Source organism: Phodopus roborovskii, unplaced genomic scaffold, assembly GCF_943737965.1.
Source record: "Phodopus roborovskii unplaced genomic scaffold, PHOROB, whole genome shotgun sequence".
Taxonomy (NCBI): Eukaryota; Metazoa; Chordata; class Mammalia; order Rodentia; family Cricetidae; genus Phodopus; species Phodopus roborovskii.
The window spans coordinates 9,986,323-10,012,692 of record NW_026126547.1 but is presented as its reverse complement, the minus strand read 5'-3'; the positions used below and the strand labels follow the sequence as shown (position 1 = coordinate 10,012,692).

Sequence of the window (26,370 nt, the reverse complement as noted above, 5' to 3'; positions counted from 1 at the left end):
AGGTCCAAGGCCAATGGTGGTCCAAAAAGATCAAATAGGCAATTCCAGAAATAAATAGCTTGTACATTTTAAACTGCATGCAGTTCTGAGCATGATGTAATCTCTCTTGTGACATTTGGTTGTGCTTTTATGACTATGCTATTTTATTATTGATGTTGTTACTCTCTTATTGTATCTATTTAATTTTACCACGTGAATAGGTATAGCAAGCAAATAGAATATATAGGTTTGGTGCTAGCTAAGTTTTGGGGTATCTACTAAAGCTCTTAGAAATACAGGTAAGAGGGGACAGTTGTATTATATTAAATGACCTCCCAGTAAGGTGTTGTAACACACACACACACACACACACACACACACACACACACACACACACAACAGGTTAAAAAAAGACAGTGTAGGGGTGTGGTTATATAAGAACACATTTCAAGGGGAGAGTGGGGGGTGGGGGGGCGGGGAAGAAATGCTTGTTCTTGACCAGTTTGTGAGGTAGCTATTATTTTACTAACTCACAACCAGCAAAACCAAAAGTCAAAGTGTCAAAGTTTTTTGGTTTTTTTTTTTTCAAGACAAACTTGCATTTTATTTTTCACCCTCGGAGACTATTTTTTCGGTGAGAAATGGAAACAGGATGTACACTGCCCACCTCACAGGGACAAGATGATTGAAAGAAATAATACATAGAAATCTTGACATAACTTTTGACTTTTACCGAATTGAGATGCTCTGATTCTGTGCTGATTTTGAGTTTTATTAAAAACTGATTCTTATCAGGTGCGATGGTGCATGCCTTCAGTCCCAGCACTGGGAGGCAAAGGCAGGAGGAGCTATGTTCCTAGTTTCCAGCCCTGGTATTTGCTTCTATAATTGAGATATTTGCTTCTAGAATCAGAGCTCCCAAGCACTGAACTATGAATGATACACTAATAAAAACAATGGACCAGTTTCCTTAAATGAATGTGAGCCATGATTATGTACATCATTTTTTAAAATTTGGTATCTGGAACCACTCCTTGATTCAGGATGGTTATATCTCTACCATAGAAGGAGGTTACTAGTATATTTTTGATTTACTATGATATTTGCCTTTTTTTTTTCTGTGAAAAATTTACTCTTCATATAACTAATCTCTATAAACTCTCCTCTCTGCTCTAATTGTTCTGTTTTTTATTTCCTTAGAGCCAGGAACTGGATCACTGAACGTGTTAGACACAGTTCTACTGTGTTAGACACTCCCAGGTTAGCCTGGGAGTCACAGGCTATTGCAGAAGCAGTCTGTAGTGAACAAATTCTGTGACATCTGTGTGGCAGCATCTTTATTTTTGTCATGTTTTATGCTCTGTGATCTGTATAATTTACATGACTCCATAGATGACTTCTTAAGAAACATGTTGTCACACAGCATATATTAAAGTCATTTCTACCCTTCTTCCTGCTTCCCAGCATTTTCCATCATCACCCCGATTAAAAGGATGGCCTCATCCCTCAGGCTTCTGGGGAGCCATCTGATGCTGGAAGTAAAGAGAGAGAGGCTACAACTTGTATAAAAATAGCTCTCCCAGGTGGTTGAGGGACAAAGTTACAACTCAGCGGCTTGATAAAGCTGAGCACTTACATTTTGCAGTAGGAGGAGAAGCAGAGAAAAGTAGCCTGAGAGACTGGGCTGGAGTCCACTCCTAAATAGAACAGAAGATGACAGAAGCCATCATTTAACATGCAGATTAGCTGTTAGGATTTCCTATTGCTTCATTCCCATCACTGGCCCACTCTCTGAGTGTTCCTTGCCTCTGGACCTGCAGGAATAACACACACACACGCACACACGCACGCACGCACACGCACACTCTACACTTTTTAAAAAAGTACTGAATAGAGGTGAAAGCCATAGATTTTAAAGGATTTTAGAAAAACTCTAGAAAAGAACAAGCTGAGGTGACGATGGGCTCAGAAGAGCCTCTGTGGGACTCCCACCTTGGCTCGTCATCCAGACCCAGTTTACATCACCACTGTTCGAGGCTCATGCAGTTAGAGCAACCACATTTCCTCCACTCTTGTGTTGACTGGACTCCAATTTGCAATGAATCCTTTTGCTTCAAAAAGCACAGACTATTTGCAAACACATGACACCATTTACAATCTCCAAACAAATGCTAAGGCTCTGAGATCACTTACTGGCTCGAAACTTACATTTCATAAATACAAAATTTATGAATCAAGTATTTATAAAGATTGAATTGTGCAGTTGTCCCACCCCACACACTTTGTTGCATTCAAATTGCCCTATGCTCTGGCGGGAAACTGAAGCCCCTACAATAAACCTACTTTTAAAAATAGTTCAATGTCTAGCCAATAATTGAGGTTAGACTTTTAAACTATGGTAATTAGAAACAGGCTTGTGCTTTTGCTTGGCAAATGTAATAGATGCTATTATTTTTGAACAAGCTAACTGAGGAACACATTGAGCTCTTTAAAAATTTATTAGCCCAAAGCCAGGGAATTGCTGTTCCCTGGTGGCAGCACAGACTCATTGCAGGCCAGCTACTTACTGATGGAAGAAAGGCTTCCAAATTTAGTTCTGTAATAAATCAACTTTTAAATGCTTCCATTAACCTTGCATGCCATTGGTGTTTTGAGACAGGGTCTGGTTATTCAGTACAGGCTGCCTTGAACTAAAAATCTTCTTGCCTTATCCTCTCATGTGCTGAGATTGCAGATGTGGACCATCATAGTCTCATATGAAAGGTTTACAGGTAGAGAAAAAGAAATGACACCCTCAGCTTACTTTCCCCCCAACATGATAGGATTTTTGCTGGACAAGTGAATGATAATAAGGAAAGTAGGATATTATTATTATTATTTGTTTTTCAAGACAGGATTTCTCTATAGCTTTGAGTTTGTCCTGGAACTCGCTCTGTAGACCAGGCTGGCCTCAATCTCACAGATCTGCCTGCCTTTGCCTGCCAAGCACTGGGACTAAAAGTGTGCACCACCATTACCCGGCCATGAATATTATTTTTTGTGTCATGTATCTTGAAGTATCCTGTGGGCAGGCAATGAAGTCTCAGTGCCGGTGCTCATGCTCTGCTACAGAGCGAGGCTCTCCTGCTACTGAGTTAAATAGTGAGCTAGTGGAGAGGTTGCTACAGAGGAAGGAATAGAGATAATGACAAACCTCTCCTGATTGCTTAGTAGGTACTCAGACTCCTGTTGCCATGTTAGACCATGCTGGAGGCCATCTGTTAGATAGGTATTGCAGTTTTACTCTCGGTATACTGCCCTTACCCTTCAGCATAGAGATTCCAGTGCACTGTCCTAGAAAAGAGATTGACCTGCTTGACAGACAACTGCTGTACAATCAGAGTTCAAGTTGGGGCAGGATTTTCAATGTCTTTATTAAGAAATATCAAAATTTGATTACCATTCCATACACGGTTGTACAAAATTCAAGTGGAATGGTACGTAGGGATGCCATCTCTATGTCTGTTTAGTCTATGGTAGCTTGCCAAAAGGGTGAGCCAAAGTTCCAATTCCACAACAATGTCTTTTTCCCGTTTCTACTAGGCCAGCGCATACTGCCTTGCTATTTGAAAGACCATTAATACATTATAAATATTTCTGTATAGATTCTTTTTTTATTCTGTCATCATCTTTCTCTGAGAAAGCTGAGCAGTTGATAGGAAGCACAGCATTCATGTCAGGTTTACTGTTGATTGAGTTACATTTTCAGGGTCTGCTTTGGATGCTCACAAACATTGCATGCTACATGTTACAATACCACACACAGGGGACTCAAGCACATTGTTATTTTAATTTGACAACAACCACAAAAGGGAGGAATTGCTTGTCTTGGAAACAAAACGCCATGGGTCCTTCTGTAGAACTTTTGGGTATAGGACAAATCTGGTAGTCCCACTGAGCTCCAGTCACACCGACAGGCAGTATGACACTGGCAGAGTGTGGAGTGATGCAGGAACACCAGCAAAGAATAGTGGGGAGGGGGGGACTTTCAGGGATGTGACATCATCTTTTATGTCACAGGCTACTGTACCAGAAAGGAATCTCACAAAGTAATTGGGAGGTCATTAGGAAACAGCCATGGTGTGGTGCCTTGGTTAAGGCTTGTGCTGGTTTCTCTAAACGTAGATTTCTGGAGATTGTCTAGTAACATCAGAAGGAGCTGTCTTCAGAGGAAGGACTCCTTGTTCACCCACATGAGGCTGCGTGTCTCATTGGGCTTGCATTCATACTCAATGACAGAGAACGGGCTTCCCCACTGGCAGTGATCTCGTTTGTGGTAATTGTAGAACTTGACTTGCCACACTGTCTCGAAGGTCCCAATGTCTGTGAACTGAAGGAAGAGAGACACCCATCAGAATCCCATCCTGCCATAGGCAGTGGATGGCTGCTACTGTCAGTGACACATACACACAGGCAGTGGATGCCCACGAAAGTCAGTGACACACACAAGCGGTGGATGTCTACTAATGTCAGTGGTGCAACCCTCGATAATCAGGTCTCAGTAACTACATCTCTTAGTCTGCAAAGTTCACACATTTCCTTTTAGGAACTAGAGTTCTAAGAGATATTTCCCCAAATTTCTTTGGCATTGGATTATTTATTAACTTATCTTGTTTTCCAAGTTTAGTTTTCTGAAAAGCCAACCTTAGACTATCACAATTTCAGTGCTTAAAAAATTTTTTTTCCCTTGCCACAGAAGGGAATTGGAAAGAGAAGAAAGGAAATAGTATTGACTGGTCATCTCTTGGGGTCTGTTTCAAAAGACAGTAGTACAAAAAAGTCCATATTATGCATCTAACTGTAATTAATAATTGCTCTTATATTATTAGTTTCAACTCAGGGGAGCACATTTGACTGAGGTGACAACCACAAATGTTTTGCTTCAAAGTATTGAATTCATAAATATTCACTTTAGTTGTCAAATATCTAGGGTGTGTTAAGTCAGATGTATATGCCATTGTCTCAAGTTTCGGGACTTTACCATCCACACTATGAGTGCCTGCTATGTGTAAAGTGTGATTATTGCTGTTACAATGTTTGCATTCCAGCCAGGTATGTTGTGTTACACTGAAATCCCAGAATGTGGAAGGCCAAGAGAAGAAGACTGCCGCGAGTTCGAGGCTACCTCGAACCACCATGCAAATGGAAGTTATTATTCTACTAGGAGGTTGGAAGGTAAGCTCAACAGAAACCACTGTACAGAACTCTGAACCATAAGGATGAGTGTCTTGTAGCCACAAAGAGGGCATAGAATGCTCAAGAGGCCACTGGGCAGATGCTCAAGTGGCTTGGGGTTGCTTGACTACTGCCTTCTGCAGCTATTTAGAGGATCTGGCATTAAACAGCATTCTGTCTGTAGTTATTTTCTCCACTGATCATCCCATGATGGGAAGGGGCAGAGAACGACTTGGCAGGAATCTCAGACTCTCTTAGAGCCAGGAGACGTAGAGAGAAGGGTAGTGAGCAAGGCAAGCTTTTACGCCGAGCATCTGATACAGGAGGAGGTTGATCAAGTGCTTTGCAGGGAGCTTTCCCAGGTGCTCAGGACTTAGCCCCTGTACCGTTCGTTGCCTCATCAATTAACTTGTTCCCAAATCAAGATCCGGGCTTTCCTTTGGGAAATGTGCCCGGTGAAACACAGGGTGATATTGTTGGAGTCTTCCTAAATATAAATGGGAAGTATCTCCCTTTGGAGAGTCATGGCCTAAAGGTTTATGAGCCTAAGTAGCTTGCTTATAATAACCCTAGGCTGGAATAAATTCAGAACACCCCTCCTTATTGACTTGATGGGAAGCGAGTTTTGACTGACTTATCAATAGGACATGCAGATTGAGGTAAAAACGGGGATAGATCTTAAGACACTATCAGCAAAATAATCTAGATTCCAGAGAATATATCCATATGGTTCCAATTACTTTAAAACTATATGGTACAATATAAGCTATCCTAACAGAAAATATCTGTGGTTATATGGGGCCTGAGAGTGGGGAGATTGGTGAAAATGTGTGGCAGAATTTTTAGAAGACAATGATACAAATATTCTATATCTTGGTTGATGTAGGTCAAGAAACAGTGACCTGTATACTGGTTTATTTATTATTTGTAAATGATGTCACATAGCTGATTGCTTTTAAAATCGGTATCCAATTGCAGTAAGCTTCAGTAGGCTACCAAGTCCTTCATCAAGGAGTCCTTTGACAGTCAGGTTAAAGGTGTGAGTGTGTGTGAGCCAAGAAATCATACTTCTTATAGTTCAGTGGAAACTGAACATGAAATACTTAGTTATAGAACAGACTATTATATAGAAATTTTAATGTAAGCAATTTTTCTATTATTTCTTATTCCTACATAAACCAAGTACAGTACAATAATGAATGCGTGGTATCAGGACAGGGATATAGTTCAGTGGTAGAAAACATGAAAGACTCTAGGATGATCCTCAGTTAAAAAAAATCCAGAAAAATCTAGGATAGCATTAGTCTAATTACCAATTTAATCATACTTAGTGAATTCGAACTTAATGTTGGAAACCGATGGAATACATTTATTTTCCTATGTATATATTTGTATTCTTTAACATTTAATGAGGAAAAATAAAAGACAAAGCCAAACTAATATTAACAATTTTGAACAAACAGTAATATAAACTACATAGTAAGTAAATTGAATATTATATGAATTTTAGGAGTTACCAAGACTGATAGGATAAGAGACTGAATCATTAGAAAATTATAGAGGCAGGAAAGATGGCTCAGTGGTTATGGCACTGTTGCTCTTGCAGAGGTCCCAAGTCCAGTTTCCAGCACCCACACGTTGGCTCATAACCACCTGTAAGTCCCAGTTCCAGGGGATCGGAGGCCTTTTCTAACCTCTTTGGGCTCCTACATTAAGGCATGCATACATACACATAAAGTAAAATCAATAAACATTTAAAGTAAAACAGAAAACTGTGACTAACATTTGAAAAATATTCAAGCACAGTATTATCAGTTAAGCAAATACAAATGTGTTACAGAGATACCAATTATCTATCCGATTACTTATGATTTGTAAGTTCCAGAAATCTGTTATTAAGAAAACATTATGGAAATGTTGGAGTATTGGGATGGTGGATTTGCATAGCCATTATGGAGTAACGCAGGTTATTAGTATGATGTGAGAATATGCACAGAACAATCTTAACCAGAAAGAGATTAGAACTATTTATACACATGAGCTCAGATATGGACAATCTAAAGTATATAGAAGCAGAGTTTTAACTTCTAAGTAATTGAGCTTTTCTATTTTTTCATTCAGATTTTTCTGTGAAAAAAGAGCTGTTTTCAAAATGAAATGACTTTTGCTACCTCTAATGTTAAGACTGACATGTTATAGATTAAGAATATGCACACTGTAATGAAAACATCACAGCTTTGTCCAAAGTAAGAGAATAGTGGCATTACAGATTGCAATGCCATTTAATAACTCACTTTTAAAGATGTGCTATCATTAGCTTTAACTGACAGAAGACATTCCCAGCAGTAGGCACAACTGAATTATAACTGGAATTTGAATCCTAAATTATAATGGCTACCCTACTTTGAGGTAAGGGCTCATCTGTGGCTCTGTCTTTTGGAAGCTTGCTATGTAGATCTGGCTGGCCTTGAGAGCACAGACAGCCTCTGCCTTCTGAGGGGTTAAGTGCACCTCTGGCCAGTAAAGTACATATTTAGTAGTAAACCATTTTATTATGAAGACAGTTTTCAAATACAGCTAGTCATCTGAAAGAAGCAGCAGCCTGAAGTCATGTGTCAGCTGAGTGAAGGAAAACGCCGAGAATCCTTTTGAAATAAGAAAGAACTGGGTATAAAACAACAACAGAAAAAATGAATACTATATAACCATACATAACAGAAAACCAGTGTTATTAACATACTCGGAAAAAATCTAAATTAGGAAAGTCATTCTTAAACATTTATTTTTAGTTTATATGAAAAGGTGTTTTGCCTGAATATGTTTGTGCAGCATGTGCGTTCAGTGCCCATGGTGGCCAGGAGGGGGCATTGGATTCTCTGGAACTGGCATTAGAGGTGGTTGTGAACTTCCATGTGGGGTTGGGGATAGAACCTGGGTCTTCAGGAGGAGCAGAGAGTGTTCTTATCCACTGAACCATCTCTCCAGTCCCTGGAAGTCTTAATCTAAGAATATTCCGTAATATTCAGTAACACAAGAAACCAAAGTAGAAATAAGCTGATGGCAATGGTCATAGCAAATACACAAGATGTTGGTTTATCGTCTTTAGTTGGTTTGACTTCTCTGATTACTGCTAAGTCCACAGTCATGCTGTTAAGTTCAAAGACACTGCTGTTACATCTGTACATGTTCCTCTCTCCCAGTCTTGAGATTTTTATTTTTCCCACCAAGTTTCTGGAATTCCACTTCCTGGTCCTTTCACTATCTAGCTCAGACTGTTTTCTCATCTATCTGAGAAGAGAAGCAACCACACAGCCTTGCTCCTCTCCCTCCTCATCCATCTGTCTCTTAGGAGGAAAAAAACTAATTATTTTAAAATCTAGTGTATTGATAATGTCTAAATTGATAAACTTTCCCCCCTCATTTTATTAATTTTTTGAGAATTCTGAACAATGTATTTTGGTCATATTCACATGTCTCTCCACATCTCTCAGATACATCTTCCTCTATCCATCCAACTTGAGTCTTTTAATTTTTTTTTTAACCCACCACATACAGTTTGTGCTGTCTGTATACACCTGGATGTGTGTGCACTGGAGCATGGTTGACATCTCAGGGGCCACACCTATGAACTGAAATAGCTCTTCACCTAGGGGTGGGACTTTGGGCCCACCTCTCTTCTTCCCTCCCCTTTCCTCTCCTTTCCTCTCCATGCTGGGATTTCGTGTGGCTTGAGTTTATATAGACCTTGTGCACATTGTAAAAAATGAATACACTCTTAAGAACTGAATAAGAAGAATCAAAATTACCAATGTCGTGCATAAAAAGCAAAACAAAGCATGATTATACATTGCATAGATCTTAAGCTGTGAAAGAGTTATAGCAATAACTTCAATACAGATGAATAGCTTGGCCAGGCAGAATCACTCAGTGAGTAGAAAAGAGTAAGTAGCAGCATGCAAGCCTAGCAACTAGATTTTTATTCCTGGAACCCACATAAAGGTGGATGGAAAAAAATGACTATACATAGTTGTCACCTGATCTCCATATGTACACCATGGTGTGCACACCTGTACACACCTCACCTTACGCCCTCCCACACACGCTAGAAGTAGAAATTAGAAAAAAAGTCTGGGCAGCGGTGGCACATGACTTTAATCCCAGCACTTGGGAGGAAGAAGCAGGTGGATCTCTGTGTGTTCGAGGAGAGCCTGTTCTACAGAGCTAGCTCCAGGACAGTTAGGGCTGTTACACAGAGAAACCCTGTGTTGAAAACACACACACACGCACACAGAGAGAGAGACAGAGAGAAAGAGAGAGAGAGAGACAAAGAGAGAGAGAGAGAGAGAGAGAGAGAGGGAGGGAGGGAGGGAGGGAGGGAGGGAGGGAGGGAGGGAGGGAGAGAAATAATCGACAAGATTCTCCTAGACACAAACTTCAAGTAAAGTCAGCTCCTAAAGGAACTGGATTGAGGAGATGGCTTCCCTGCTAGGTGCCTACTGCACAAGCACAAGGGCCTAAGCTGGTCCACAGTTCTCATGTAAAATGATGGGTACAGATCCAAAGTCCAGTGCTGAGAGGGTAGAGTCAGGCACATCCTTGGGGCTCACTGGGCAGCTAGCCTAGGCAAAGTGATGAGCTCCACATTTAGCGAGGGACCTGATCTCAAAAAAGAAGGTGGAGAATGATGAAGGGGGGCATTTGATGTTAACTTCTGGCCTCCATATAGATATGCAGACATACCTACATGGGGGTGGGTGGGGAGATTGAAGTGCTACCAACTCCTGGCAAGTTAGGGTTTCTATTGCTGCAATGAAACACCATGACCAAAAAGCAAGTGGAGAGAAAAGGGTTTATTTGGCTTACACTTCAGTATTGCTGTTCATCACTGAAGGAGGTCAGGACAGGAATTCAAACACAGCAGGATCTTGGAGACAGAAGCTGATGCAGAGGCCATGGAGGGGAGCTGCTTCCTGGCTTGCTTCTCCTTTTTGCTCAGCTCACCTTCTACTAGAACTCAGGACCAAAAGCCCAAGGATGGAACCCCCCACCATGGGCTGGGCCCTCCCCTATTGATCACTAAATGAGAAAATGCCTCATAGCTGGATCTCATTGAGGCATTTCTTTAACCAAGGCTCCATCCTCTGATGACTCTAGCTTGTGTCAAGTTGACATACAAAACTGGCAGTAATTCACTCTAAAAACCCAAACTGTTAAATAAATCATAAATAAAGGAGGTTTATACAGAAAATGTTATGACTTTTTAAGTAAATTTGTGTATTGTTTCTATTTTTGAAATACTAAACTTCGAAATATATAAGAAGGATGTCAAGACCAAGAATTTTTTTTTAGAACAGAATAAAAGGAGAAAGAGTATATGTATGTGTGTTAGATAACTGTTTTAGGTGATAATGGACCTGATATATACTGAATTGTGACATCACAGCCATCTCAACAAGTGTGAGTAGTTACCATGATATTTTCATAATGAAATTGCCAAATGATGCATTTTCTCTTTTTGTATTTCCTTTTTTTTTTTAAATTTGTGTGTGTACATGAATTTGCGTGCCTATGTGGAAGGCAAAAAAGGGAGTTGGATTATCTGGGCTTGGAGTTATAAGAAGCTCATTGTAGGTGCTTGGAACCAAATATGGGCACTCTCTCTCTCTCTCTCTCTCTCTCTCTCTCTCTCTCTCTCTCTCTCTCTCTCTCTCTCTCTCCAGCTCCATGAGACACTTCTTAAAATACATCTTTAACTTTAATAATATCAACAGATAAAAGAAAGAATGTTGACAGTGTAGTGCTGATTCTGTACTCAGCAGACTGGAAACAGAAAGTTTTTCAAACTTACTAAGGGGAACTGACCAAAAAAAAAAATCTATAGCAAACAAAATCCTAAAAAGAGAGTGAATCCTTTGCTCATAAAATTAGAAAGCAAAGGTATAAACCCCTACCTCCACTATCCAGAATTGTCCTGGAAGTTCTAGTAACTGCCGAGAAACAACATCAACAACAACAAAATAGTGTGGTGTGAAGTCAAATGTTTCTGTTGTCAGATGAAAACTGTCCAGCAGAAATTGCTAAGCAATCTAACACAAACCTACTAGGATGAGTGAATTTGGTAGGTGTATAGGATACAAAAATGTTCGCTATTTTATAGTTGAGCTTTAGTATTGATATATTTATATACATATATTTTTGCTAATAGTAAAAGCAAAATCATATTCATATACTTATGGGACAATTGTTCTTCCCTTGGGAGTTGCCCACTTACATTTTTTTTTGGCTCACTTTTCCATTTTCATATCCTAATATTACTTCTTTCCAAATGGTGGCTAAATTGTGTGTGTGCATCAACATGACAGCTCTTCTCAAACTTTGACCAAATAATATAGTATGGGGGACAAATTTTATACCTGGTAGTGTATGTGTAAGGTCACCTTCCTCATCATACATTAGCTTCATAACCACCTCATATCTTCTCTACCTTATTCCTCTCAACTGCTACTGAAAAAGGCCAACAAAGGGGCATTATGAGGATTAAGGCAGACAAAATGTCTGTCTATATGGTCTCCCAAGGAAGGGCTAAAGGAGAGAGGCTTCAGAAGCAGGAAGATCTGTGATCCTGAGATACATAGTATGTATCTCAGTATGAGACTGGCCCCTATAGGCTCATGTTTGAATAGTTGGTCCCGAGTTGATAGAACTTTTGGGTAAGGGTTAGGAGGTGTGTCCTTGTTGGAGGAAGTATGTCATAGAAAAGTAACCAAGAGACAGTGAGACATTTTGAGGCTTTGGTTTCTTATTTTCCTAATGTCATAAGGTACATAATTAAGTCATTAATATGATATCTCTCAGATTTTTGACATAGGCATTTAGTACTATATGTTCATTTTAGGACTGCCTTCATTGCCCCATAGATTTTGGCTTGCTGTGTTTGCATTTTCATTAAATCCTACTGATTTTAAAAGTTACTTCTTTAGTTCTCCTTGTCACAGCTATCATCTAATAGTGTGTAGTTATATGTTCATGAGTTTATGTACTTTCTGTAGTTTTTATTACTTTTAATATATAGATTTATTCCACAGTGGTCAAATAGGATAGAGGATGTCATTTCAGTTCCCTAACATGTGAGTCAATTCAGAAGAAAACACCATAAACGGCTGCCAAAAAGTATGCTCAATCTTTTTTGTTTAGGTGGAATGTCCTGCAAATGTGTTAGGCACATTTGATTTGTGATGTCATTTCGCTCCAATGTATTCCCCCTACCCCCCGCCACTCACACACACATCCAGGTGATATGCTTACTGGTGAGAATGAGGTTTGAAGTCACTCACTGTCACTGTGTTGAGGTCACTCTGTGGTATTTGTTTTATTAAATTGGGTGCACCTGTATTTGTTGTGTATATGGTCAGAACTGTAATACTTTCTTAGCATATTGTTCTTTTACTGAGTATAAAGGGACCTTGGTCATCTTTTGTGACTTGCTGTGGTATGAAGTCTATCTTGTCAGATATTAAAATAGCTATGACTATTTGCTTCTCTGGGTCTATTTATTCAGAATACCTTTCTATATTTTTACCCTAAGGTGCTGACCATCATTGACTGTGATGTGCATTGTTTTTGGAAGCAACAACATGATGGCTCCTGTTCTCTGATTCAGTTTGCTGATCTGAATATTTTATCAGGAAGTTGAAACTGTTAATATCCAGTCACAATAAATGATATGTATTAATTCCTGTCATTTTACTGTGGTGCTTTCCAAGATTTCTTTGATTAACTGTCCTGGTATTATTTATTTATTTCCTGTGTCCTCTCTAGAGTGTTTATCCTTTCCCTCAGGCTAAGTATTTCTTTCAGTGTCCTTTGTAGAGCTGTCTTAATGATCATGAGTTCCTTTCATCAGCTTTTAACACACAAAGTTTTCTTTTTACTCCTCCTTCAACTTTAATAGATAATTTGTTCTATTTACAATGTCTGAGTCGACAGTTGTAGTCCTTCAGAACTTGGATGAAATCTTTGTGGATACTTCTCAGTTGAAAAAGGTTCTTTGACTTATCAGTCATCTGTTATTCTGATGCTGCCTCTATAAATAACTTGATCATTCTCTCCTTCACCTTTCCATACCCTTTCTTTATTCTGAGCTTCCACTGTCTTAACTATAATGCTATGAGGATTTCATTTCTGGTCCTATCTAGTTGGTGCTCTGTTGGCCTCATGTAACTGGGTGGGAATTTCTTTCTCTAGGTTTACAAACTTTTCTTTTGTGCTTTTATTGAAAATATTCTCTATGCCTTTGGTAAGATATTATTTTTATTCTTTTATGCACACCATCCTAAGGCTAAACCTTTTAGTGATGTCTCAAATATCTCCTATGTTCCATAAATATATTTTTAAACAATTTGTCATTGACTTAATGCATGGTCCAGTTCCTCCACCTAGCACTTTGTCCTCTACATAAGGCATTGTGTTGGTGGGAATTTTTTTTAAAAAATTGTTTTATTGAGGACTTTCATTTCCAGCATCATTTCTGCTTGCTTTTCTTTAGTAATTCTCTTTTCTAAATTGTATATTTGCATCTTGTCCTAGTCCCTTATTTCATTCAGCTTGTTTCTTGTAGTATGTCCATGTTTCCTTTGAGTTGTTTGAATACAGTTATAACCATTATTTAAAATTCTTCTTCTGGAAGTTCTTTCATGTTTCATTGGTGTTCATTTTTCTTGGTTTTTCATTTTGTTTGTGTTTTTGTATTGGGATATATGCACCTGAAGTTAATTGGCTGTGTCTTTCTTTCCTTTAAAATAGATTTGTTTTTATTTTAATTAATGTGTGCACTTGAGTGCTCAAGAATGCACATGAGCACGTGTGTGTGTGTGTGTGTGTGTGTGTGTACATGAATGTGTGAAAGCCGTAAGAAAGCATTAAATCCCCTGGAGCTGGAGGTACAGGTAGTTGCCAACTTCTCCAGGTGAATTCTATGACTCAAACTCAGGTCTTCTGGAAGGTTAGAAAGAGTTCCTAATTGCTAAGCCATCTCTCCAGCCCCCACTTTGTTATTCAAGCCACCTTTCTTCTTTCAGTGGAACTGTGTACAATATTCGGAAGTTGGTTAAGTCTTAGTATGTTTGAAATAATTTTCCATTGTGTGGCTAGTCTTCAGGGCCACAGGCTCTATTGCTTTCTTCTGAGAGTTAATGACTGTTTAGAGCAGTGGGTTTCACCCTGCGGGTCTAATGATCCTTTTATAGGGATCACCTAAGACCATTTGAAAATATGAATATTTACATTATGATTCATAACAGTAGCAAAATTACAGTTATGGAGTAGCATCGAAAATAATTTTATGGCTAGAGTCACCACAACATGAGAAAGCAGCATCAGTAAAGTTGAGATCCACTGGTTTAGAGTGAAGTCTTCATGCATAGGGGGTCCTAAGGAGGGATAGTCAGGGTCCCTCAATTGGTACAGGAAGCTGTGTAGGGAAGCTGTGTAGGTTGGGTTCCTGAAGAAGAATTCCTGGGTGACATAGATGGGGCTGGTACAGGAGTCTGGGCACATAGAGCGAGGTTTCCACTGGGCTTAGGCAGACCTAAGCAGGGGAAGCTGGAGGTCTCTCACATGGTGCAGGAGGTTTTCAGGCATTGTAGGTAGACTAAGAAGGGAAATTTGTGTTCCTTCACTTAGTGCAGGAGACTATGTCACAAAGTAAGTAACAATGGACTTAAAACATCTGCTTCATCCTTGTATGACAAGGGTGGATTATTTTGATAGACCAGCCTCATCTCTAGATAGGTCCTCTAAAATAAAAACCAACAAAGAAACCTCAGAGTTAAACTATATTACAGAAAAATTCAACTTAGCAGATATCTATAGAACAGTCCATTTATCAGCCCATGAAACCCTCTCTAAAATAGATCACATTGGAGGCCACAAGCCAAGATTTAGCAAATAAAAAAGAATAAAAATAACCCCTTGTATCTTACTAGATTGTAGTAAAATGAACTAGAAATTAATAGAAAAAAAACTACAGAAAGTATATATTAGAAGTATTAATGAGTCGTTGAATAAATGAGAGGTGAAAATTTAAAATTCCTTAAATCAGCAACTTCCACAAAACTGTCCTTTGATCTCCACATGTATGCTGTGGTATTCCCTGACATACAAATAAACGAATAAATAAAATTCCAGAAACATGACCTATGGGCTGGATAGATAACCCTTTTAGTAAAATGTCCACTTCACAAGCACAAAGACATAAGTTTGCGAGTACCTATGTCACATATATTTGTAACCCTAGTGCTTGGGGATCAAGTGGGAGAGACTTTGGAGCTTGCAAGCCAGCCAGTCTAGTCAGTCAATAATACTGTGCTGAATTCAGTGAGAAATTCTGTTTCAAAAACTAAGGTGGAGAATGATAACAGAAGACACCTGACTTTAATTTCATGCACACACATAGGTGCCTACATGCACATTCACACACACACACACACACACACACACACACACACACAGAGGCATGCACTCAAAAAATAAACCTAACCAAGGACAGTAAAGACTTATAAAATGAAAACTTACAGGTAATAAAGAAAGAACTTGTAGATACTAGAAGATAGTCAATCTTTTCATACCAATAGATAGGTTGAATTAATATTATGACAATGGCAATATTGCCAAAAGCAACACACAGATTTAATACAATCTCTCTAAAAACAAATGCCAGTGACATTCTTTCTATTGAAGAAGACAAACCTAAAATTAACAGAGAAAGACATAAGATCCTGAACAGCCAGAGCAACCCTGCACAGAAATACTTAACCATGTAATCATACTGTAGAGCAGCAGTTTTCAACCTCTGGGTTGCAACCCCTTTGGGCTTGCACATCAGATATCCTGTATATCAAATATGTACATCATGATTCATAACAGTAGCAAAATTACAGTTATGAAGTAGCAATAAGATACTTTTTATGGTTGGGGGTCACCACAACATGAGGAAGTGTATTAAAGAGCTATAGCATCAGGAAGGTTGAGAAACACTTCCACAGAGTCATAGTGATATAGAAAACTAGGCACACAGAAATATAGAACAGATTAGAAGAGCCAAAAATATACCCACATGTTACAGTCTCCTAGATTTTGGTAAAAGTTCTTGGGATGATTAATTGGTGGGATTTAAAATAACCATGGAAACAAATCTGGGTCTGTCTGTGAGATAGGATGCTTCAACTTAAGTGTGCCTGGCACTGTTATATGGTGTCCTAGACCAAGTAAAAATGAGAAAATGAGCTGAGCACCAGTGTTCATCTTTGTCTGCATCTTAACTTGAGAGACTTTGTTACCAGCTGTCTCCTGCTCCTGCCAGGATGAGCTGTGTCTCCATCTCTGAGCCAAAACAAACCCTCTCTTCCTTGATTTGCTTTAATCAGGTACTTTGTCATAGTAACAAGAAAAGCTAACTAATCAGGTCCCAAAACATTCTTTGGGGAAAGCATAGCATCTTTAAAATGATGTCGGGAAGACTGAATTTATACAGACAAGACAGCCTCTTTAACAAATTGTGCTGGTTGGTTTTTGTCAAGCTGACACAAACTTAAGACATGTATGATGGGGGAGAACCTGTAGCAGGGATGTCCTTGTGCTTACAGACAAGCACTAGGGGAACCACGAGTGCTAAACACACAGGGTTGTGTCTTCAAAGGGAGAGATGTATAACCTGTTTTCCACCCACAAGGCTTGGGATGGATGTGGGTCATAGCCTGGTGATCTTTGTGCTATCTGTAGGGGCCAGGGCACATCTGGCTTCCGCAGACCCTTCCTGTTTTCTCAGTTAATCTATAGAACCCATCTTTAGGGAAGATGTCACTTGTACTTTGCAGGAGTTTTGATGTAGTCATGTTGAAAATTTGTTTTGCACATGGGATTGAGTTATTACCAGGAAGCCCCCCCCCCCAATTTTGCCGTGCTTTAAGAATGTCCAAAATAAACTATGTGGTGTCAGATTCTTGAAGCTTGAACCAAGACTGTCTACTGAGTCTTGTGCCCTTCTTGCCTCTCATGGGTTGACACTCTGCTGGTTGTGGTGTTTGCAGAGCCCCTCAACCCCAATATCTCACTTGAGGAATGGCCTCCATCAGATTGCCCTGTAGGCAAGTCTGTGGGTGAATTTATTGATTTTTCATGTGCAAGGTTCCAGCTCATTGTGGGTAGCCCCAGTCTTGGGCAAGGTGGTCCTGGGTTGTACACAAAAGCAAGGTAATCAAGTCATGAAGAAAAAGCCAGTAAGCAGCATTCCTTCACTTCAGTTCCTAACTCTAGATCCTCCCTTGAGTTCTTTCCCTGACTTCCTTTCATGATGGTCTACAATTGTAAGATGAAATAAACTTTTTGTTGTTGTTAATGGTGTTTATCATAGCAACAGAAACCTAACCTAAAAATGATGCTGGGAAGACCAAATGATGTTTCAAAGGGCAAGGATTAAACTGGAAACAAAGCTCCCACTATACATAAAAATAACCTCAAAATGGATAAATGAAAAGAAGATAATAAAAAAACCCTAGAAACTTTGTGCCTTAGGTTTATATTACTGATAAGAGACATCATGACCATGCAACTCTTATAAAGGAAAACATTTAATTGGGGCTAGCTTACAGTTCAGAGGTTTAGTCCATTATATTCAGGGTGGGAAGCATGGAAGCAGGTAGGTAGACATGGTGCTGGAGAGAGTTCTACATCCAAGTCAACAGGCGGCAGGAAGAAATAGGGACAATGGGCCTGGCTTGAGCATCTGAAACCCCATATTCCACCCAAGTGACATACCTCTTCCAACAACACCATACCTACCCTAAAAAGGTCACACCTCCTAATAGTGACACTCCTTATGGGGGCCATTTTCATTCAAACCATCACACTTTGTAAGACCAGAAACTTCGAAACTGATAAGAAAAACACAGTTCAAACACTTCAAGGTGTAGACACAGGCAGAAAATCCCTAAACAGAATTCCAGTAGCACATACAGTGAGCCCAAGAGTTGACAGGTGGTAGTCTATGAGAAGATTATGATGTTTCTGCATAGCCAAGGGTATTAATATCCAGAAACACAAAGAACTACAAAAATGAAACACTCCAAATTGAAACTCTCCTATCAAAAGATGAGCTAATGAACTGAATAGGCAGTCTTCAAAATAAGACATTAAGGTGGCAAATAATTACTATACAAATTGCTCAATATCCTTAGCTACCAGGGAAGCCAGTTAAAACTGTATTGAGATTCTGCCTCATCACAGTCAGAATGGCTATTACCAAGAAAACAGATGATAACATAGCTGGCCAGGATGTGGGGAAACAAGAACTAGCCACTGTTGATGGATGTATAAACTTATATAGCCACTGAGGAAGTAGTAAGAAAATTTCTCTAAATTCTGAAAACAGAACTATTAAATGACTATTATAGCATTTTTGGGCATATGCCCAAAGGACTCTAAACCAACATACTGTAGAAATACTTGCATATCCATGTTTATAGCTACAGAAGTAGGTAATAGAACACACTCCGGTGTACATTAACAGAGGGATTAATAAAATATTAAAAGAAGAATTAGCATTAACAGTTTTATTGGAGCAAATAAAACAACAATAAAATTACTTCCAAGGCAAAGTCTGTAAATATGACTAGCCTGATGAAACTGAATTTTTATGGCAAGCTTTTGGTGAATTCTATCCAATATATTATGAGATCTGAAAGGTATAAATGCTTTCCAAATCATTTCATGCAGCTATCCTGATAGTGAGACTAGAAAACAAGAAAAGTTTAGATCAATCACTTGAAGAAACACAGATAGAAGAATCATTAGTAAGATGTTAATAAGAAAAGTTCAGCTACTCATAAAGAAACATACCATAACCAATTACCGTTTATCTTGAAATTCAAGGTTATTTCAACATTGAAAAAAAAATGTACTACGTTACAAACAAAACAAAGAGGAAGATACCTAATGGTAAACTCTGAGAATACGCAAAAATCTTGAAAACATTCTATAACATCATGATGAAAATGCTCACTAAAGCAGAAGGGAATCTCTTTAATACCAAAGTTTATATTAAAAACTATGCAGCCCCTACTATATACAGACGATACATGGGCTGAGAAAGAAATCTGAGAAATGTCACCCTCAACAATAGCCACAAACAACATAAAATATCTTTGGGTAACGCTAACCAAACAAGTGAAAGACCTGTATAGCATGAACTTTGAGTCTTTAAAGAAAGAAATTAAAGAAGATACCAGAAAATGGAAAGATTTCTCATGCTCTGGGATAGATAGGATCAACATAGTAAAAATGTCAGTCTTGCCAAGAGCATTCTACAGATTCCATGCAATCCCCATCAAAATCCCAGCACAATTGTTCACAGATCTTAAAAGAGCAATACTTAATTTTATATTGAAAAACAAAACAAAACAAAAACAAACAAACCAGGACAGCCAAAACAATCCTGTACAATAAAGGAACTTCTGGAGGCATCACCATCCCTGACTTCAAACTCTACTATACAGTAATAGTAATGAAAACAGCTTGGTATTGGCACAAAAATAGACAGGTAAACCAATGGAATTGAATTGAAGCCCCTGATATTAACCCACAAACCTATGAATACCTGATTTTTGACAAGGAAGCTAAAATTATACAATTGAAAAAAGAAAACATCTCCAACAAATGGTGCTGGCATAACTGGACACTGGTATGTAAAGACTGCAGATAGATCCATATATAATGCCATGCACAAAAATTAAGTCAAAATGGATCAAAGACCTCAACATAAATCCAGCCACACGCAACCTCTTACAAAAGAAAGCGGGAGGTACCCTTGAATGAATTGGTACAGGAGACCGAGTCCTGTATCAGTAGGACAGATCCTGAGATCAACCATGGGACCTCTTGAGACTGAGAAGCTTCTGTAAGGCAAAGGACACAGTCAAGAAGACAAAAAGAGCAGCCCACAGAATGGGAAAAGATCTTCACCAACCCCACATCTGACAGAAGGCAGATATCCCTAATATACAAAGAACTCAAGAAGCTAGTTGCCAAAACACCAAATAATCCAATTAAAAAGTGGGGTACAGAACTAAATAGATAATTCTCAATAGAGGAATCTAAAATGACAACAACAACACAAAAAACAATGGAATCTTGAAATTCACAGGCAAATGGATGGAACTAGAAGAAATCATCCTGAGTGAGGAAACCCAATCACAAAAAGACAAATATGTTGTGTACTCATTCATATATGGATTTTAGACATAGAGCAAAGGATTACCAGCCTACAATTCACATCACCAGCCAAACTAGAAAGCAAGGAGGAACTTAAGAGAACCCGGAGAAAGGGAAAAGGACAAGATCTCCTGAGCAAATTGGGAGTATGGAGAGAGGGGAGAGGGAGTCATGAGAAAGAGAAGGGGAAAAAGGAGGGAGAAGAGGACATGAGGGAGCAGGAAGATTGAGTTGGGGGAAGAATAGAGGAGAGCAAGAAAAGATACCATAATATAGGGAGCCATTATAGGTTTAAAGAGAAATCTGGCACTAGAGAAATGTTCAGAGACCTACAAGGATAACCCCAACTAACAATCTAAGAACTAGTAGAGAGGCTACCTTAAATGCCCTTCCCCGATAATGAGATTGATCACTACCTTATATGCCATCCTAAAGATTTCATCCAGTAGCTAATGGAAGCAGAAGCAGACACCCACAGCTAAACACTGAGCTGAACTCCTGGAATCCAGTTGCAGAGAAGGAGGAGTGATGAGCAAAGGGGTCAAGGCCAAGCTGGAGAAACCCATAGAACCAGTTTACCTGAATAAAGGGGAGCTCATGGACCCCAGACTGATAGCTGGGAAACCAGCATAGGACCGACTCAGACCCCCTGAACATGGGTGTTAGTTAGGAAGTTTGGGCAATCTATGGGGTCTCTGGTAGTGGGTCAGTATTCATCCCTAGTGCATGAATGGACTTTGGGAGTCCATTCCACATGGAGGGATACTCCCTTAGCCTAGACACATGGTATGATGTGATATGATAGACTTTGAAGATTCCCCCATGGAAGGCCTCACCCTCCCTGGGGAGCAGAAAGGGGATGGATTAGGGAGTTGGGGGCAGAAAAGGAGGGGAGGGAGAGGAACTGAGATTGACATGTTAAAAAAAAAGCTTGTTCCTAATAATAATAATAAAATCTATACAGCTAACATACTGTTAAAAAATTGAACTCTTTCTCCTGAAGATGGGGAGACAAGAGTAATGACTCTCTCCATATCCATTTAGCATCATACTGAACTTCCTAGCTATTATAATCAAGCCATAAATAAAAGAAATTGGCTTTCCAGTTGCTGTGGTTACATGCATTGACCACCCCTCTCTTCCTCCTTTTCTTTTCCCCCTTCTTCACATGGTGTCTCAGCTATTTCACAGCCTCACTTTGAACTCTTAAGCACAAGCTATCCTATTGCCCAATCTCTGAGTGAGTAGCTATGATTAGCAGATGTATGCTATCACACGTGGCTGGCCTATAGATTTGATACAAATATGGCAGCCCAATTATTGAATAAACAGAGCAGCTACTTTTAAGGTATAACAATATAAGGGGCTTGAAAGCACAACTCAAAGTTTTAAATATAATCTTGGAATTCTAAAGTAAGAAATCAGTATAAATTGCAAAACAAAATTTTGTTGGATATTCTACGTCTCTTTTATTTCCAATTTAAAGATGGGCATCTACTGAGGATCTAAAGCAACCAGGATTCACACTACACTTGCAGTAGAAAGAAAAAGTTACAACAGTCTGGACATTTAGAAAATATTATTTATTTTAAATGTGTGTGCATGCGTGTGCGTGTGCGTGTGTGTTGGCGGCAAGCTACTGAGCCATCTACCCAAGCTGCTCTTTTTGAGGAGAAAGACCAACCAGTTTTTATAGTAGTCCACTAGGTGATCTGCCCTTTTCTTATATTTCTTATATTTTAGCAAGCTTACTGCATCATCTATTGTGTGTGCACATACAATTAACTGAGTCTACTTGTCAGTCTTTCATCTATTTGGTGTCCATATTCCTTGGTGATAAATATTTTCTTACAATATACATATGCATTCCATGTTAATAGACTCTATGTTCATGGATTAATTAACGTTGAACTGAAAACACTAAGAAAGAAACTGTGTATGTATTGAACAAGCATTAACTTTTTTTTTGTCATCATTCCCTAAAGAATAAACACAAGAACCTTTTACATAACAGTCACACTGTAAGGGTGATGTAAGTGTAGGCGATGGCATGCATGGGTTATCTGCAAATACTGAGCCATCATATATAAGGGATGCTCATCTGTGGATTCTGGCATCTGTGAATGGAATGAATCTCCGAGGAATGACTGCACTGGATATGGTAAGACTTATTGCTTACCATAACAGTCACTTTTTAGGTTCCTTTAATTAGGGTGCATTTAAGTATCAAAATGTCATTTATTTAGAGATGTCTTTTTCATATCCAAAAGACTAAGCTATTCAGAATCACAATCTTTACACAAGTCCGGTATAGAACACAACAGAGAAAATGGCAGCATAGCTACGCTCTCTCTCCCAGAATGATTTACCTGGTATCTTTAATGTCTGAAAGTTAAGTCTGTCATGCAAAAGAGCATCAGTTACATTACTTTCTCTCCACAGGTCCATGAGGGAAATGAAACCCAATTTCCACAGTAGCTGGCTCCAGAGCATCTTTTCTTATTTTTAAAGAGGTAGTGATTTTTCCCCCTGTAGTTTCCATTTGTCTGAAACCATACCCCACACCTCCAACTTGAACTTACCGGCATGGTGATCTGGATGGGTTGTCGCTCTCCACTTTTGGTAGGAGCTACACCTTCTGTATCATATATGCCAGTGTAGACAACTCTCTCCCCATCAGGCTCTTTACACTTCAGCTCCAGTGGGACAAGCACACCACCAATGGAAATGTTCCTGCAATGGACTTGAGTTGAGCACAGATGGTAGGAATTAACTTAGGTATCCTGTTCTAATCTGAACCAAAATCGTAGAGAGGAAACCCACAGGGTTTGGCTAAGGAAGACATGGTAGAAAGCTTGGGAGGTTACAGTTGTTCAACTACATAATACTACAGTATTATGATTATAGACCAACTACTTCCACTCTCCGGACTGACTTCAGTATTCTCATGTACAAGAGCTCTTCTCTCACTGAAATAATCTACAGAATTAAAATTCACCTATATTCAGCCCTACTCCAATTCCAGTGATCAGGATTCCACTGGTCTGGGATGTAATTGGCACTGGTAAATCTGGGTGACGAGTATATGTAGATAAATTTCAAAGACCTCTGACTTAACTCTCTAAGGGATTTTATTATTTTTTTATTGTTTGTTCCAAAAATCAAATATTTTCATCCAGGTTTATCTCATTCTAGAAATTCTCAGTTGTATCATTCCTTGTATCCTTGTTATCAAAATTCCAAGTACCAACTGACAACCTCTCAGTATATAAATGTTTAGGACTCACCATGGAAATACCAAACTAGAAACTCTGGTGAGCCCAAATCGACCAGTTCAACAAGCCAAATTCAATTTGAGAATCACTGGATTAGGGCACTGAAGAAATCCTTAATAAAATTTAAGTGTTAGAAGAGAAAAGTTTGCCATCACCAAATTTGCTTTTAGATTAACTCAAAATTTAGAGAAATAACACTTATAAAGGCAAATGTTGTCAGGGCAGATGAGAAAGGAAGAGTCTGGTTGCAAGTGCAGAGACAACTAGGCAGTGTGAGGACAACGGGTACAGGGACCTGTGAGGTGGAGGTTTTGGGATGTTGATAAATAAATGGACTGGGAATACCAGAAACCATGCAAATGTGACTACAGATCTTTGTGTCCAGAAGGCTAAATAAGTTAATGAGTTCAAGCTAACTAAAGGTATTCGATAGATTCAAAGCCCCTTCCTCTCTCAGCATAAGTCAGCTACATTAGCGACGAAAGTTTTGTTTTGCTCATTCTTACAAACTTGACTTCACACCACATTTAGGTGAAAGACAGTAAAGGACCTTGTGATGGCTAGTTTCAGTTGTCACCTTGACACCGTCTAGAACCACCTGAGAAGGTCTCAGTGAGGACGTGTTTCCCATGGCTTGGCCATGTCTGTGTGGGATTTTCTTAACCTTGGTGGCAAGACCCACCCTAAAAGTGAGGGTACCATCTCATGGGCTGGCCTCTGGGCTTGAGAAAAGAGAGGAGTCAGTGGAGCACTGGCATGCATGAATCAAATCACTGTCTCTGTTCTTGACCATGGATGTAATTGTGACTAGCTTCTTCAAGTTCTAGCTGTCTCGACTGTTTCACAAGGTGGACTGTAACTTCCAATTGTGAGCCAAACAAAACCTTTCTTTCCTAAGTTGATTTCTCCAGGGAATTTTATCACAGCAACAGGAAACGGAACTAAGGTCCATATATAAACTGTTTTCCACACGTCAGTACACTGTTTCACACCTTTCTTGCGAAGATGCTGCTAACCATCACAGGTAACATCACCGGGCTGACCGAAAAAAATTCAGCCAGGAAGGAAAGAAAAGCCACAGTGCAAGGAAAACCATAAAGCGAGGCCCCAGCACAGGCGGCGCCCTCTAAAAAGAGTAGTGGAGAGCATCCCTCAGGGAACCCAATGACCATCTGTCCCCTGAGGTTCCTCATTCCTCAGCCCTCCCCCACCCCATTCAGTCTCCTCAGCAAAAGCAGGAGAGATCCTAGGACCCAGGAAAGCAGGGATGGGATTGCGGTTGCTGAATCCCTCCATGTCTTTCTACCATCTGCCCCACCCTATGATACCTGTGGTTTCCCACTGTAGCTGGGCAGAAGAGAAATTCACAAGAAATCAAAACAAAGCAATCCCCCAATCAAACACAACAAAGCCCAGACCCTGGCTTCTTGTCGCAGATTTAAAAGCACTCTCTGAAATGGGAGGAAGGAAGCTGGAATGCAGACTACAAGCTCAGGGCAGGGGAGTAGCTTGCAGACAGGGCGTTCACCTCCCGCCCTCACCCCAGATCCCGCTGAGCAGGGGAGAGACTAGGGGAAACAAGTGGAGGCTAGGGATGTCCTGGGGCCACTGTGCTTCTCCCAAACGAGGGTATTAACGCCCTGCCACCCGGGGCTCCCCACACTCACTCGACCTGCAGTGTTGTGGGCTTAATCTTCACCTCCACCTTGTAGGAGGAGCCGGTGAGTAGCTTGATTGTGCGATTCTGGCCGAAGCGTTGGCCGTCTACCTTGAAGAAAACAGGGCCGTCATTGGGCTGGATGCGCAGTGCGATGGAAAGGCGCACGAGCCCGGGAAGGTCTCCCATAGCTGGCAGAGGGGCCGGCAACCCTGGCCGTGGTGATGGACAGTGCGGGCTGGAGGGAGCTGTTGCAGCGCGATGGGCGGAGAGGACACGCAGTGGGAGGAAGAGGGAGCAGATGGATGCAGGCCACAGCTAGCAGCGGTCGCCTCGGTCCACCCCAGATTTTAAGCAGCAGCTGGTGAGGCTGTGGCCCTCCACCGCACTCAGCCACGGAGCCAGCTCTAGAGACAGCACGGAGGCATCTGGCCGCCCCATCCCCCGCTCCATGCGCTGGGCCCTGCACGCACGCGAGGGCTCGTGGTGACTGGACTGGCAGGCTGCCCCGCAAATCAGCACAGCTGGGGGCTAGAGAGTTAATCCTGTTTACGCACCACAATCCCCTTCAGCAGGACTGACGTTTAGGCTCCTCCTAGAACAGCACCGGATGCTAGGAGGATGGGGCGGGAGGCACTGGGCAAAGATTATTACAACAAGCAGCGGAGACCCCAGAGTGTAGGCACCAAGGGATGCAGATTCCCTTTCTAGAGGGTTTGAGCTGCGGTTTGGTGTGAAGAGGCCGAGAGGGAAAATAGAGGCAAGTGACGGGAAACAGGCTAGGAAACTGCTAGCTAATGATTTAAATTTCAGGAAGTGACCGCTTAGGGCAAATGGCCCGGGAAGGCAGAGTTCCTTCTCTTGTGGAGTGGAAGCTACCCTAGGTCAGGTAGAAAGAGAGATGCGGGTTAGGGAGAAAGGAGTGGGGGGGTGGGAGGCTGAGAGAGCCCTATACGTTCATTTTCACTATACACTTCTTGT

The 26,370-nt window shown here is 40.3% G+C and overlaps 1 protein-coding gene across 1 annotated transcript; it reads right to left on the bottom strand.

Moving 5' to 3' along the window:
- Positions 1-3,361: 3,361 nt before the first annotated feature.
- On the bottom strand, positions 3,362-25,999 carry Cnrip1 (cannabinoid receptor interacting protein 1). The gene is made up of 3 exons (XM_051200591.1): positions 25,400-25,999; positions 23,040-23,190; positions 3,362-4,348 (listed from the first exon to the last, which is right to left on the bottom strand). The coding sequence occupies exons 1-3, from the start codon at positions 25,576-25,578 to the stop codon at positions 4,184-4,186; spliced, it is 495 nt and encodes a 164-aa protein (XP_051056548.1). The 5' UTR covers positions 25,579-25,999; the 3' UTR covers positions 3,362-4,183.
- Between the last annotated feature and the right edge of the window lie 371 nt (positions 26,000-26,370).